Source organism: Lagenorhynchus albirostris, chromosome 10 (genome assembly GCF_949774975.1).
Source record: "Lagenorhynchus albirostris chromosome 10, mLagAlb1.1, whole genome shotgun sequence".
Lineage (NCBI taxonomy): Eukaryota > Metazoa > Chordata > Mammalia > Artiodactyla > Delphinidae > Lagenorhynchus > Lagenorhynchus albirostris.
In genome coordinates, this window is record NC_083104.1 from 6124080 (window position 1) to 6137883 (window position 13804).

Genomic DNA, 13804 nt, shown 5'->3' on the forward strand with positions numbered 1-13804 from the left:
GGTTTGAGCCCTGGTCTGGGAGGATCCCACATGCCGTGGAGCAACTAGGCCCGTGAGCCACAACTACTGAGCCTGTGCGTCTGGAGCCTGTGCTCCGCAACAAGAGAGGCCGCGATAGTGAGAGGCCCACGTACCGCGATGAAGAGTGGCTCCCACTTGCCACAACTAGAGAAAGCCCTCGCACAGAAACGAAGACCGAACACAGCAAAAATAAATAAATTAATTAATAAACTCCTACCCCCAACATCTTCTTAAAAAAAAAATTATTAGATGAGGTCTGGGCATCCAAAGTAGATGGTCACTTAGGTCACAAATGTGGCCTCCATGTTAGCAGGGAATTAGGGTGAGGCTCAGAGCAGAAGATCTGTTCTTGCTGCCCAGCATGGGGGAGACAGACCACTGGGGCACCAAGATGATAGAGCATCAAAAAAGATGCAAGACCAGGAACCATAAAAAGGCAGAGAATGTTCTCAGACACAGTAGGGCAACGAGGCCCATGACACTTATTCAAGACCACAGAGATCCAGGTCAATGTACCTTCATCACTTGTCTTGCAGCTCAGTTGAGGACCCCTACCCCAATGGGAACCACTGCACAACCTAGACTTTGAAAGCCCAAGAAATTGTGGCATGATATGCTGGCAAATTAGATCTTAACAGCATTGTTTCTTTACAGCACTTAGAATGCGTCACAGCCAGGAGAGCCCAGCATCCTCTTCGCCCTGCTGTTAAGACTTGAATCTACCTTTTAGAAGACCCATCTTCAAAAGAGAGACAAGCGATTTTCTGCCAGCCAAGTAACCAAATGACCAATTTATCAAATGGCTAATCTGCAGACTCATGGATTTTCTAAATGGACATTTTGCTAATGTAAGCAGACAGGGTAGGGGGTCCCCAGAGAAAGAGAACTAGGCCTGGCTTCCTTTTTTTTTTTTTTTTTTTGTGGTACGTGGGCCTGTCACTGTTGTGGCCTCTCACATTGCGGAGCACAGGCTCCGGACGCGCAGGCTCAGCGGCTTTCTATCACCTCAGAAAGTAAACAAAAATCTGTTACTCTAACTTCACAACAATTGCAGAAAACTTCTCTTAAAAACCTCACCCAAGATGCATTGTGGTAAACCTTGTAAATAGTTAAAAAGAAGCGAACATTTGCTCAATTTGACAAATTGGTCAGTGGAGGAATTGGCTTTAAGCTCACCAGCTTTAAGGCCATAAAAAGAAACCCAAAGGGGCTTCTGACTCTGCAAGTTTTAATCTAAAATCAAGGTCTCTGACAGCCTTTTCCAAGAAGGTATTTACTTTCATATTTTGGGCAGAGAGCCTGGTTTCAACTGGATTTTGTGTAAGCCATCAGCCACTGATTCTTTCCTGAGTGGGCTAGGGCTGAGTGACGTCTGCACCATAGTCCCTTGCCTTTCATGAATTTAAGAATTAATTCAAGCATACAGACAGGCGTAGGACGAGCAGGCTGATACCGTGGAGAGGAAGCCCATTCCACAATCAGATCTTGGACCTGGTCCTTACGAATCCCTCTGTGCTTTGGTTTGCCTACTTGTAAAAACACAGAAATCTGCCCCACGAGGTGTTGTAGAGATTAGATTACAGTGGTAAAGCACAAAAGGATACGCTCAGTATATTTTGAAACTCCTTGAGTCCCACTGGGTACCATTCACTCTGCAAGCACCGTGAACACTGTACACACTAATCCATGGACCTTGTTTATTATGCTCCGGCAATTTATAGTGACCATTCTTTGTTCTTGTCAGATTCAAATCCAAGTCTCCTTGACCCAAAGTCAGGGCTCATAACCACTCCTCTTCACTAGTTGCCTCATCTGTTCACCAACATCAATAACAGGCACTTAGCCATTAGTCTGCATGGGGTAGTCCTGAAAAAGACTTAAAAGTGCTCCTTGGTCCTGAGGGGTCCTGGGAAGCAACTCTTCCCGGTTTCTGACCTGGAAACAGACCATCTGCAGGATAACCCAAACCAGGATAAAAGTCTCCTTAACTCCCCCAGTTTTGAGGGAGAAGAACTTTGGGAGATGCAAAGTAGAGAGTGAAGCTCGTTATAAAAAGTCAGTCCTTTTGTAAAGATGTTTACAAATGTGAATGTATATGTCCTTACAAAACCAAAGAGAAACCTTGTATCAGATCTTATAACATTTGACATCACATTTCAATACATCTTCTCAGTCCAAGAGACTCAGAAAGGTAGTATTAAATCAATCAAACTTGTAACAGTATAGTTTCAAAGATCATATTTTAGGTAGGTAAAACATCTCTCATTTTAACAGGTCATGCAAACAGGAACATAAGACATAAATTACCAGCTTGTACAGGCACTCCCACCAGCTACACATATTACAGTTTAGCATTGAGCTTTAAAATATAAAACACAACCAGATTGCAACATAAACACCAAGTAAATCTGCGTGTTCCCATGCCTTTGCTAGTTTTGACTTAAGAGGTGTGCCTAAAAGAACACGATGACTTTTCTTGGATCAACAGCAAAACTCACAGATGAAAATGCACACTGTCCCTTCAAAAGCATCACCTCTGTGGCCACAAACATCTTCTATGTCAGCTCTTCCTGCTCTCAATATACCCTTTTTTTGTTTGTTTGTTTGCGGTACATGGGCCTCTCACTGTTGTGGCCCCTCCCGTTGAGGAGCACAGGCTCCGGACGCGCAGGCTCAGCGGCCATGGCCCACGGGCCCAGCCGCTCCGTGGCATGTGGGATCTTCCCGGACCGGGGCACGAACCCGTGTCCCCTGCATCGGCAGGTGGACTCTCAACCACTGCGCCACCAGGGAAGCACCCTCCTTTTTATAAAAAATAAATTTACTTATTTATTTATTTTTGGCTGTGTTGGGTCCTCATTGCTGCACGCAGACTTTCTCTAGTTGCATTGAGCGGGGCCTACTCTTCGTTGCAGTGCGCGGACTTCTCATTATAGTGGCTTCTCTCGTTGCAGAGCACAGGCTCTAGGCGTGCAGGCTTCAGTAGTTGTGGTGCACAGGCTTAGTTGCTCCGCAGCATGTGGGATCTTCCCTGACCAGGGCTCGAACCCATGTCCCCTGTGTTGGCAGGCAGATTCTTAACCACTGTGCCACCAGGGAAGCCCTCAATATACTCTTGAGAATTGCCACCACTCTCAGGAATTGCGTGTGTGTGTGTGTGTGTGTGTGTGTGTGTGTGTGTGTGTGTGCGTGCTGAATAGAACAAATTTTTGCCTTTAGTAGAAAATGTGTTACGATGAGCTGAAACCACAGGATGTTCACTCTAGCTCTCCTATAACTAGCTGTGTGATCTCAGCCACCTTATTTCATCTTGCTGCACTTCAATCTGCTTCTCTAGCAATACCACCCTCCCGTTGTGGGGTGTCATGGGGCTTAAATGACATCAACCTGGCACAGCCCTCAAGAAATATGGCTTTCTTCTCCCCACACTCCCCTTTTTGGTTTTTAATGAACAACCATTTAAAAAATATTCTTTTCTCTTTGAGGGCAGCATTTAGCCTTTGCATGAGTGAGAAATAATGAGGCAGAATTTCCAAGGTGGTTCAAACACTGGGTCTGGAGAAGGCTGTAAAAGAGGCTCAGAGGAGAGGTGTTCTGAGAAGTAGCAGTCACAGGGGAATAGCTGTCCTGCCTCTCAAGGTGACCCCTGGCAGCGGACAGCATCTGTCTGTGTGTATCAATATAAGGTCTCTGCACAGTCGTATAGCTCCATTCCAGGAAGGCTCCAGAGTTCTGCCTACTTCTCTACTGGAAACTCTACCCACCTGTCCCTTCGGTTGCCCATTAATTCGAGTCTGAAAGCTTGAATTACAATGTGAGTCTGAGGCGCCCACATTTCCCGAGGAGCAGGAGAGCCCAACCAGATCGGATTCTCTTGGAAGTATTCTGCTCTCAGGGTACAGTCTCTCTGCTGACCACCGCCATCTGCTCTTCTTCCAACGGTGCCTATGATCTTTCCAAACTACCCAGCCCCTAAGGCTGTTCTTTTGGTTCCAGAAAGCCCAGGTGTCTGGCAATGCACAGGCTTCCTCCTCTATTTCCTTCAGGGACATCGTAAGCATCACTTAGTTGCATGCCCTTGTAGCCTCCCTTAGGAACGAATGTGCAGGATTTTCTTGAACGCCTTCTTGAAGTTCTCGTTGCACAAGGGGTAGATGAGGGGGTTCAACGTGGAGTTGATGTAGCCCAGCCAGATGGTGAACATGTGCACATGTTGGTTACAGCAGCTCTCGCAGAAGGCAATGACCATGAAGAAGATGAAGTAAGGAATCCAGCAAACGATGAAGGCCACCATGATAAAACCCAATTGTTTGGCGGCCTTCCGTTCTCGGTTCACGTGCAACACAGACACGTACTGTCTTGAATGTGAGCAAAGCCTCTTCCAGGTGAACTTGATATAATCCAGGCCTGTGCTAGACTCACTGTTCGATTTGGCTTCCCCTCGTGCCAACTCTGGGGCGGTGTCTGAGTCTGTCCGGGAGAAGGACTGGCTGTCACCTAGGATCTGATCCTCTAGTATCTCCTTGGCCCCATGCATGTTCAGGCCCTGCTCGCCCATCTCGAGCTGGCTCTGGCTCTGGCTGATGGCTCCGTACTCCCGGCCACCCCCATCTGCCTCCATCTGCGTCTGCACGATGTTAAGTGGGGAGCAATGGAATTTGTCCAGTCCTCCATCCTTCTCCTGGCTGAAGACACCTGGAGACTTTATCTCCTTTGGGTCTTGGGATGCTGACTTCAAGACAGGTCCACCACCGGCATCTTTCGGCTGCCTTTTCAGAACTTCCCCGGGAGACTCCTTCCCTGGTTTCTTAGCGCCCACCCTGAGGTCCTCTGGCTTCAGCTTGTCTTCAGAGAAGGACGGGAGGGATCCGTTGATGAGCTCCCGCTGCTGACGGTGCTGCTGTACAGCCTTGTAGATCTTAGCGTAGAACCAGAGCATGAGCGAGGTGGGCAGGTAGAAGTTGATGATGGCAGTCATGACCTTGAACCAGGTGACATTGTAGAAGTCCGTCTCGCACTTGTCCTCCCGGTGCCCTGAGGTCTTCGACATGAAGCGCTGCCAGCCCAGAATGGGAATAACCCACAGGAAGGAGAGAAACCAGGCTGCCAAGATGGTGGCCGACGCTCGGGTCTTGGTACGATACCTCAGGTATCTGAGGGGCTGCTGCACAGAGCGGTAGCGATCGACGCACAAGATGAAGACGCTGAAAATGGACGCTGTGCTGGCCACATAGTCCATGGAAAGCCAAAAGAGGCAGAGCGGGCGTCCCAGGGACCACCTGGACATGAGGAGGTAGAGGATGTTCACGGGCATGACGACGGCCCCCACAATCAGATCGGCCACCGACAGGCTGACAATGTACAGGTTCCCCACCGTGTGTAGCTTCCGCTCGCTGTGCACAGCATACAGGACCAGCAGGTTGAGTCCCACTGTGACCAAGGAGATGGCGCTCAGGACCACCACCAGGGGCATCATTTGGGGGTTGGGCGTGGTGGTCTTGTTCCCCTCACACATCTTGTCTTCCAAGACGCTGGAGGAATTGGGAAGGGTCATTGGCACAAGAGTAGCCTCCAGCTATGGCTCACTCCCTGGGAGGAAAGACACAAGGATTCAGGTCAGAGCCCCGGTGATCAGCAGAGTCACTCAGTGCTATCACAGTGATCAAGCTAGGGTTGTATACTGTCGGGGCTGATAGACTGCTGGTTACCTACAGCCTATATCCCCTGCTTCTTTAGCCATTCCTTCCTCCCTTCCTTCACTTGATGCTGCATTCCTGGGCATTGTTCTAGGTACTGGGAATAGAGCAGTGAACAAAACAAAAACCTCTGTCCTCAAGGAGCTCACATTCTAGTGAGGGGAGGGGTGAGCAAAAACAAGGGGAGGTTTGTACAAGTCCCATGTTGCACGTGTCCTGGGAGATGGGCTGCATCATGACTGGTCTCAGCTGCATATGCCCCCTCGTTCCTCTTTGCCAGTGGCTGGTCTAGGAGTGGGTTTGAAACACAACTCCTAGAAGCCAAGGAAGTAGATGGGGAAGTCTCATGGCAGAGATGCGGTTCTGGAAAGTTCTTCCTCACTGACAAATGAGCAAAACAAGTAAAAGGGTGTTTCCCACTTGCCCTCTTCTTTGTGACAGGAAGTGATGCACGGGGCTATGACAGTCATCTTGGGGCCATCAGGGAAGCAGTACTGAGACGCCAGCCCAGAGACCTGTTATTACTGAGCTGCTGAACTGACCCTGGAATCATCTTCCTTAAGGCTGGTTGTTATCGGAAAAAATTAAATATCTTTTTTGCTTAAGTCACTGTTGTGGGAGTTTTTACTTGCATCTAAAAGCACTCCTAACCAATACAGAAGAGGCTACCAGGACACACAAAGCATGAAATAAATCTAGAAAGTCTCCTTAGATGAATGGTTCTCAAATGGGAAGAGGCTTATGTTATTTGAGAAAGCATATTCATTATTTCACTTTTATATTTGAAATCTTTTTTCATTACATAAAATATGCAAAGTCATATGTAACAAAACCTTTGCTAGTAGGACTATACTAAAAACAGACTGGATCCTGCTGTACGTGACCCTCAATTGGGGAGGGAGGTCGAAGTAGGTATTAAAACTTCCACAAGGCATTGTTAGATTTTTATATTAATCAAAAAGTGGTATGAGTTTAAAGAAAACTGAGAAATACTCTAGACAAAAACATTATTTTTACATTAGGACAAAGCCAGATAAATTCTTGAGTAGAAGGCCAAATTCTTATGATTTTTTAAAGATAAAAAGCAAGACCCCAGGGCTTCCCTGGTGGCGCAGTGGTTGAGAGTCCGCCTGCCGATGCAGGGGACATGGGTTCGTGCCCCGGTCCGGGAAGATCCCACATGCCGCGGAGTGGCGGGGCCCGTGAGCCATGGCCGCTGAGCCTGCGCGTCCGGAGCCTGTGCTCCACAACGGGAGAGGCCACAATGGTGAGAGGCCCACGTACCACAAAAAAAAAAAAAAAAAGGCAAGACCCCAAATAAGCAAATGGACCTAATTAAACTTAAAAGCTTTTGCACAGTAAAGGGAACCATCAACAAAATGAAAAGACAACCTACTGAATGGGAGAAAATATTTGCAAATGATATGACTGATAAGGGGTTAATATCCAATATATATAATTAGCTCATACAACTCAACATCAAAAAACCAAAGAGGGCTTCCCTGGTGGCTCAGTGGTTAAGAATCCACCTGCCAATGCAGGGGACACGGGTTCGAGCCCAGGTCCAGGAAGATCCCACATGCCGCGGAGCAACTAAGCCTGTGCGCCACAACTACTGAGCCTGCGCTCTGGAGCCCGTGAGCCACAACTACTGAGCCTGCGCGGCACAACTACTGAGCCCGCACGCCTAGAGCCCATGCTCTGCAACAAGAGAAGCCACCGCAATGAGAAGCCCGTGCACTGCACCGAAGAGTATCCCCTGCTCGCCACAGCTAGAGAAAGCCTGTGTGCAGCAACGAAGACCCAAGGCAGTCAAAAATAAATAAATAAATTTTAAAAACGAGAATCTGATTAAAAAATGGGTAGAAGACCTGAATAGACATTTCCAAAGAGGACATGCAGCTGGCCAACAAACACATGAAAAGATGCTCAACATCACTAATCATCAGGGAAATGCAAGTCAAAACCACAATGAGAGATCACTTCACACCTATCAGAATGGTTACCATCAAAAAAAAAACCCCACAAATAACAAATGTTGGTGAGGATGTGGAGAAATGGGAACCCTTGTACACTGTTGGTGGGAATGTAAATTGGTGCAACCATTATGGAGAACAGTATGGAGGATCCTTAAAAAACTAAAAATAGAACTACCATATGACCCAGCAATTCCACACCTGGGTATGTATCTGAAAAAGACAAAAACACTGACTCAAAAAGAAAAATGTACCCCAATGTTCACAGCAGCATTATTTACAATTGCCAAGATATGGAAGCAACCTAAGTGTCCATCAACAGATGAATGGATAAAGAAGATTGTGGCATGTATATATATATATATATATATATATATATATATATATATATATATATATATATAATGGAATATTACTCATCCATATAAAAGAATGAAATTTTGCCATTTGCAACAACATGGATGGACTTAGACGGCATTATGCTTAGTGAAGTAAGTCAGACAGAGAAAGACAAATACTGTATGATATCACTTATATGTGGAATCTAGAAAATAAAACAAACTAGTGAATATAATTTTAAAAATGAAGATTCATGGATAGAGAGAACTAGTGGTTACCAGTGAGGAGGGGGAAGGGGGAAGAGACAAAATAGGGGTAGGGGATTAAGAGGTACAAACTACTGTGTATAAAATAAATAAGCTACAAGGATATATTGTACAACACAGGGAATATAGCCAATATTTTATAATAACTATAAATAACCTATAAAAATATTGAATCACTATGTTGTATGCCTGTGACTTTTACCCATAACAAATATAATACACTTCAACTAAAAAAGAAAAAAAGCAAGACCCCAAGGCATCTGATCTTTGTGGAAGGAACCCTTTGAGTTACTTTGTTGGAAAAGCACCACATGGATAGCACGGATTTTGCTCCAGCTCCATCACTAATTTTCTGAGTGATCTCTCAGCCTGCATCTTCTCCCGTGGCATACATGAGAGGCGGGGAGGTGATCGCTAAGACTTCCAGGTCTCCGTTTCAGAGGCTCGCGTTAGGTGTTCTTCCAAGCTCTGCACGGCCACAGCCAGGGTAGCCGTCCTCCGACTCCTCCTAGTGTGCCTCCTCTGACTGCTTCAGCAGCATCACCTTTTCTTCCCGTGACACGGTCCTACCCTCTGCTCCCATCACTTCCTGCTGTCAGCCTCAGGGGTCTCACCCACTCACCCGACTCCACCCCAGCCATTACCTCTGTCAGGACAACCCCTGAATCTGTAGCTTCAGCCTGTACCTTTCTCCACTCCTAAAGCCAACACCCAATACCTTACAGCTTCCCCTTCAGCCCTGCCCAAGTCCAATTGCTTGGAACTGTCCACAGTCACCTCGGGAAGGAGGAAAGAAGGCTAGGGCCGTATGGTCTCAGGGATTTTTATTTTTTATTTTGGTTGCGAGGAAGCAGGAAGCACTTCCCGAAAATGCTCCCAGCTCGTCATTCCCCAGGTAGCTCTCACCTCCCACTTCCACAGGAGTGTCTGATTTCTCTCTTTCCTCATCACCTTGAGGAAATTCCTCTCTTTTCTTATTTCTCTTTTTTCTCTTTGCCTCATACACACAGAGGAAAACAAATAATTTTTTTCATTGTGCATATATACTATTTATCATTCCACAATTCTATTTGACAGAAAATGATTTGTTTTTATATAAAAATCTATGTATTATTTTCCTTTTTGATTAAAAACAAAAGTTTTCTTGATTGAACTGAGATCACTGAAATGAAAATTAGTGTGAAATTAATTGTTTAGGGGTGAAGTCTAGTGCTGTCTGCAACTTACTTGAAATTAATCAAAAAGTAAGTTGGATGGATGATTGGTTAGAAAAATGGATAAATGAATAGATATATGATAAAGCAAAAAGAGCAAAATGTTAATTTATGACCTGGGTGGTAGATATATGGGTGTTCGCTATACAATGCTTCTAACTTTTCTATGTCATTGATACTTTTCATAATAAAATGTGGGAGAATATATAATAGATAAACAACAAGGTCCTACTGTATAGCACAGGGAACGATATTCACTATCCTATAATAAACGATAATGGAAAAGAATATGAAAAAGAATATGTATTTATATGTACAACTGGATCACTTTCCATACACTAGAAACTAACAAAATATTATAAATTAACTATACTTCAATTTAAAAAAAGGTAAAATGGGGCTTCCCTGGTGGCGCAGTGGTTGAGAGTCCGCCTGCCGATGCAGGGGACACGGGTTCATGCCCCGGTCCGGGAAGATCCCACATGCCGCGGAGCGGCTGGGCCCGTGGGCCATGGCTGCTGAGCCTGCGCGTCCGGAGCCTGTGCTCCACAGCGGGAGAGGCCACAACGGTGAGAGGCCCGCACAGCGCAAAAAAAAAAAAAAAAAAAAAAAAAAAAAAGTAAAATGTTGGAGAAAATTAATACAGCATAAGTTTATCTTCCTCACTTAACTATCACTATAAGCTCCCATTCTTTATCACATTTTCTCCTTCATAGCTTCGGCATGTTATTTTGCATAAAGCTAAAAGCAGGAAAAAGATCAAGAAATATTTGTTAAGTGAATAAATAAGTGAACGAGAGGCAGAGTGCTCTGAAATATCCCAGCTCAGAACTTATTCATTCAACAGATATTTACTGGTGAAAGGTTCCTTTTCAGCTCAGTGATCTGTTTTACGAGCAAGAAAACCCACTTTTGCTCTCTGAAACCATGCAATTCAGAAGAAAGATTCCTAGAAAGGCAAGTGCAGCACCCACGTTGCTAGAGCAGCATGTGGAACTGCTGCTGGGGGCCTGGCGGGTCCCACTGGGAGGGAGGCCAAGAGGGCAGCAGGGGCGGCCACATCTGCATCTCCTGCGTGTCCCACTCAGGACCCGCTGCATAATTTGCGGGGCCCAGTGCAAAATAACAAACTAAAAAATTATTAATCATTTCAAGACGGAGGCAGCAGAACATTGAACCAAGCGTGGGGCCCTCCTGAGTGCAGGACCTGTTTGACTGCCATTCTGATCTCTCTTCTCTCACCCAGACACTGCAAAGGCTCCACTCTGTGACACAGCTAATGTAAGGTGTTTTCCTCTCCCTTGGGGATCTGCATTCCTTGGAACGATCCGTGAACAGTTTTCCCTCTCTAAATGCCAGAGGGATGCCAGGCACTCCAGCAGAGGGTGGAAGGTATCTGAGGACACAGATTCTCATTTCACCCCATGCTGCACAGGATGCCACACTCCCCTTGGGCTGCCCAGAGCCCATCAGGCTCTGAGGTGTCCTCTCTGGGGTCAGGGTCGAGCCTACAGAGAGGATGTGCCCTGGGGAGAGAGAACTGAACCTAAGGAGGTACTTGGGACAGGGCATTTTGAGAAGAAAGAACCAGGGCACCAAGGGGTCCTTCTAGTACCATGTCCCTCAAGGAGCGGGCCCTGGAAGAGAGAGTTCTCAGCCGGCTCTGCCACTCGACGGGTTGTGTGGAGCCTAGGAAAACAGCCAGATCTCCAATTTCCTCACCTGTAAAGTAGGGAAAATTGTAACACCTCCCTCCCGGGGCTGTCGGCAGCCTCAGTTGAGACAATGGGGTGGGAGAGCTCTGCTAACCCCCCGTGATGACAACTTGGTGACAAGCAGAAATGAATCCTTTCTCTCTAAGAGGCTCACGTACACAAGCAAGCCATCATTTTTGAGTTAAGGCAGTGGCTCCATTCTAAAACCAGGGGACTTCCCTGGTGGTCCAGTGGTTAAGACTCCGAGCTCCCAATACAGGTGGCCCGGGTTCGAGCCCTGGTCAGGGAACTAGATCCTGCATGCCGCAACTAAGAGACTGCACGCCGCAACTAAAGATCCCACATGCTGCAACGAAGATCCTGCGTGCCTCAACTAAGACCCGGTGCAGCCAAAAAAAAAAAAAAAAAGACCACGCTTATTCAAAGAAAAAAAAGAAAAAATTAGCTGCAGTGGAATTTTTACTAGAGTGATTACAAGTCTAATCCAATCAGGTCCATGTGCGAGCAAATAAACAAAGGGAGCCAACAGTCCATCCACAGCCTGGGAGCGACGCCTGTGGCAGCTAAGATGGTAAGTCAAGCCCTGGGCTTTTCAGATATCGGTTATCAAGTGCCCACCACAAGCCCATAGGGAGGTCTTCTGATGATCCCAAGGTACTGAGGAGGAAACGGTGAGCTCAGGCTCAGAGGGGTGAAGCAACTTACTCAAGGTCACACAGCTAGAAGTGGTTGGTGAAGCCAAGATTCAAAACTAGTCTAACTACTGACATTTTGAGCTGGATAATTCTCTGCTGTGAAGGGGTGTCCTGTGCATGGTTGGAATGTTTAGCAGCATCCCTGGCTTCTACTCAATAGAGGCCAGCAGCACCCTCCCCCGATTCCCAGACATGACAACCAAAAATATCTCTAGACATTTCCAGATATCCACTGGGAAGCAAAATGATCCGTAGGTGAGAATCACTGATCTAACTGAAGAATATGCCAAAGAAAACAGCTTTCAGCTCAAAGTAAGGAAGGAGTTTCTAAAAGTAAGTGTTATCTAACAGTGCAATGAATTGCCTTGAGGGATACGAAGCAGCCCATCACGGGAGGTATCCAAGAAGAGGTGGCTCTGGCTCCAAATCAGAAATACTCCTGCTTTCTCAGTGGTAATTGTTGGTTTTAGATAAAAGGGGTCGACAGGGGCTTCCCTGGTGGTGCAGTGGTTGGGAGTCCGCCTGCCGATGCAGGGGACAGGAGTTCGTGCCCCGGTCCGGGAGGATCCCACATGCCGCGGAGCGGCTGGGCCTGTGAGCCATGGCCGCTGAGCCTGCGCGTCCGGAGCCTGTGCTCCGCAACGGGAGAGGCCGCAACAGTAAGGGGCCCGCGTACCGCAAAAAAAAAAAAAAAAAGGGGGGGGGGTCGACGGGCAGGAATTTCTGTTGACAGCCAGGAGGGGGAGGCAAGAGGAACTGGAGGATTTGGAGAGATACTACCAGGAAACGAGGCTCCCGGTGGCCTCACCCTCTCCACTTTCCTCCTCATTTCAGCAATGCTGGTCCACAGAAGGCTTGGAGCTCATTTGGGTAGCAGAATAGTGCAGCAGTTAAGAAGCCAGGCTTTGTAAATCAGGAAACTTCTGCTCTCATCCTGCTTCTGCACTAATTAGCTGGGCAAGATATTTCACTTCAAGAAGCTTCAGTACTCCTCACCTCTAAAATGGGGATAAACACCTAGTACAGAGCCTGACATAAAAGAAGTGCTCATTTAAAAGTGGCTGTTGTGTTTTCCATTTCTTGGTGAGTGACACACCGACCCCACAGCCAGCCCTGCTGAGCTCAGAAGAATCATCCTTGACCTCTCCCTGTTTTTCACTGTGGCAGAAAATGCTAACAGTTTCCCAATATCAGTTCTCTTCTATTTAGAAATAGACTTCTGTTATTTAACTGAAAACATGGCTGCCTGGAATAGAGACTACATTTCCCAGGCTCCTTTGTGGCTGGGTATGACCATGTGACTAAGTTCCAATGAAATGGAAATGAAAACGTAGTTTGCAACTTCCAGAAAGCAACCCTAAAGGGAGGATGTGTTCTTTTCTTTGGCTCTTCATCCTTCCAGCTGGCTGGAATGTTGACAGGATGAATAGAGCTTAAGCAGCCATCTTGGGACCATGAGGAAGAGGCTCAAAATGAGGAAGGTGAAGCGGTAATTTGGAAGGAGTTGAGGTCCCTGATGATCATGGAGCTGCCATACCAGCTAGAACCACATCTGGATTAGCTTGGCTTTTCTATCATGCACACCCAAACCGAATCCTAACTGATACACTGCCCCTGACTTCAAGGAATTTGTCAATTAGGATGAGAATAAAGGCAAAAGATAAACAAACAGCATCAGAAAAATTAAGTTAAAAATTCTACAATGCAACTGGGACAAGTGTGATAACTGAGGTAAGATCAAAGCAGGTGGCAGGACAGGGGAGGGAGGAACAGCCTCTCCCAAGGTACAGTGGGAATGTCAAGAAGGACATCACAGAATGGGTGATGTGTGACTGGGCTTTGAAGGATGAGTAGAAGTTTGCAGGGAGGAAGAAAGAGGAAT

At 46.6% G+C, this 13804-nt stretch overlaps 2 protein-coding genes across 9 annotated transcripts in view; both read right to left on the reverse strand.

The window, feature by feature from the left end:
* Positions 1 to 13804, reverse strand: part of ATG7 (autophagy related 7) — a 295536-nt gene that overhangs the window by 240025 nt on the left and 41707 nt on the right. The window lies entirely within an intron of this gene.
* HRH1 (histamine receptor H1) overlaps positions 3529 to 13804 on the reverse strand; it is an 80242-nt gene continuing 69966 nt past the window's right edge. For all 4 annotated transcript variants that reach the window (XM_060161168.1, XM_060161169.1, XM_060161170.1 and 1 more), the window contains exon 2: positions 3529 to 5610. In XM_060161168.1, the coding sequence (XP_060017151.1) occupies positions 4112 to 5575 (1464 nt within the window). In that variant the 5' untranslated portion in view covers positions 5576 to 5610 and the 3' untranslated portion in view covers positions 3529 to 4111. The remainder of the gene's footprint in view (positions 5611 to 13804) is intronic.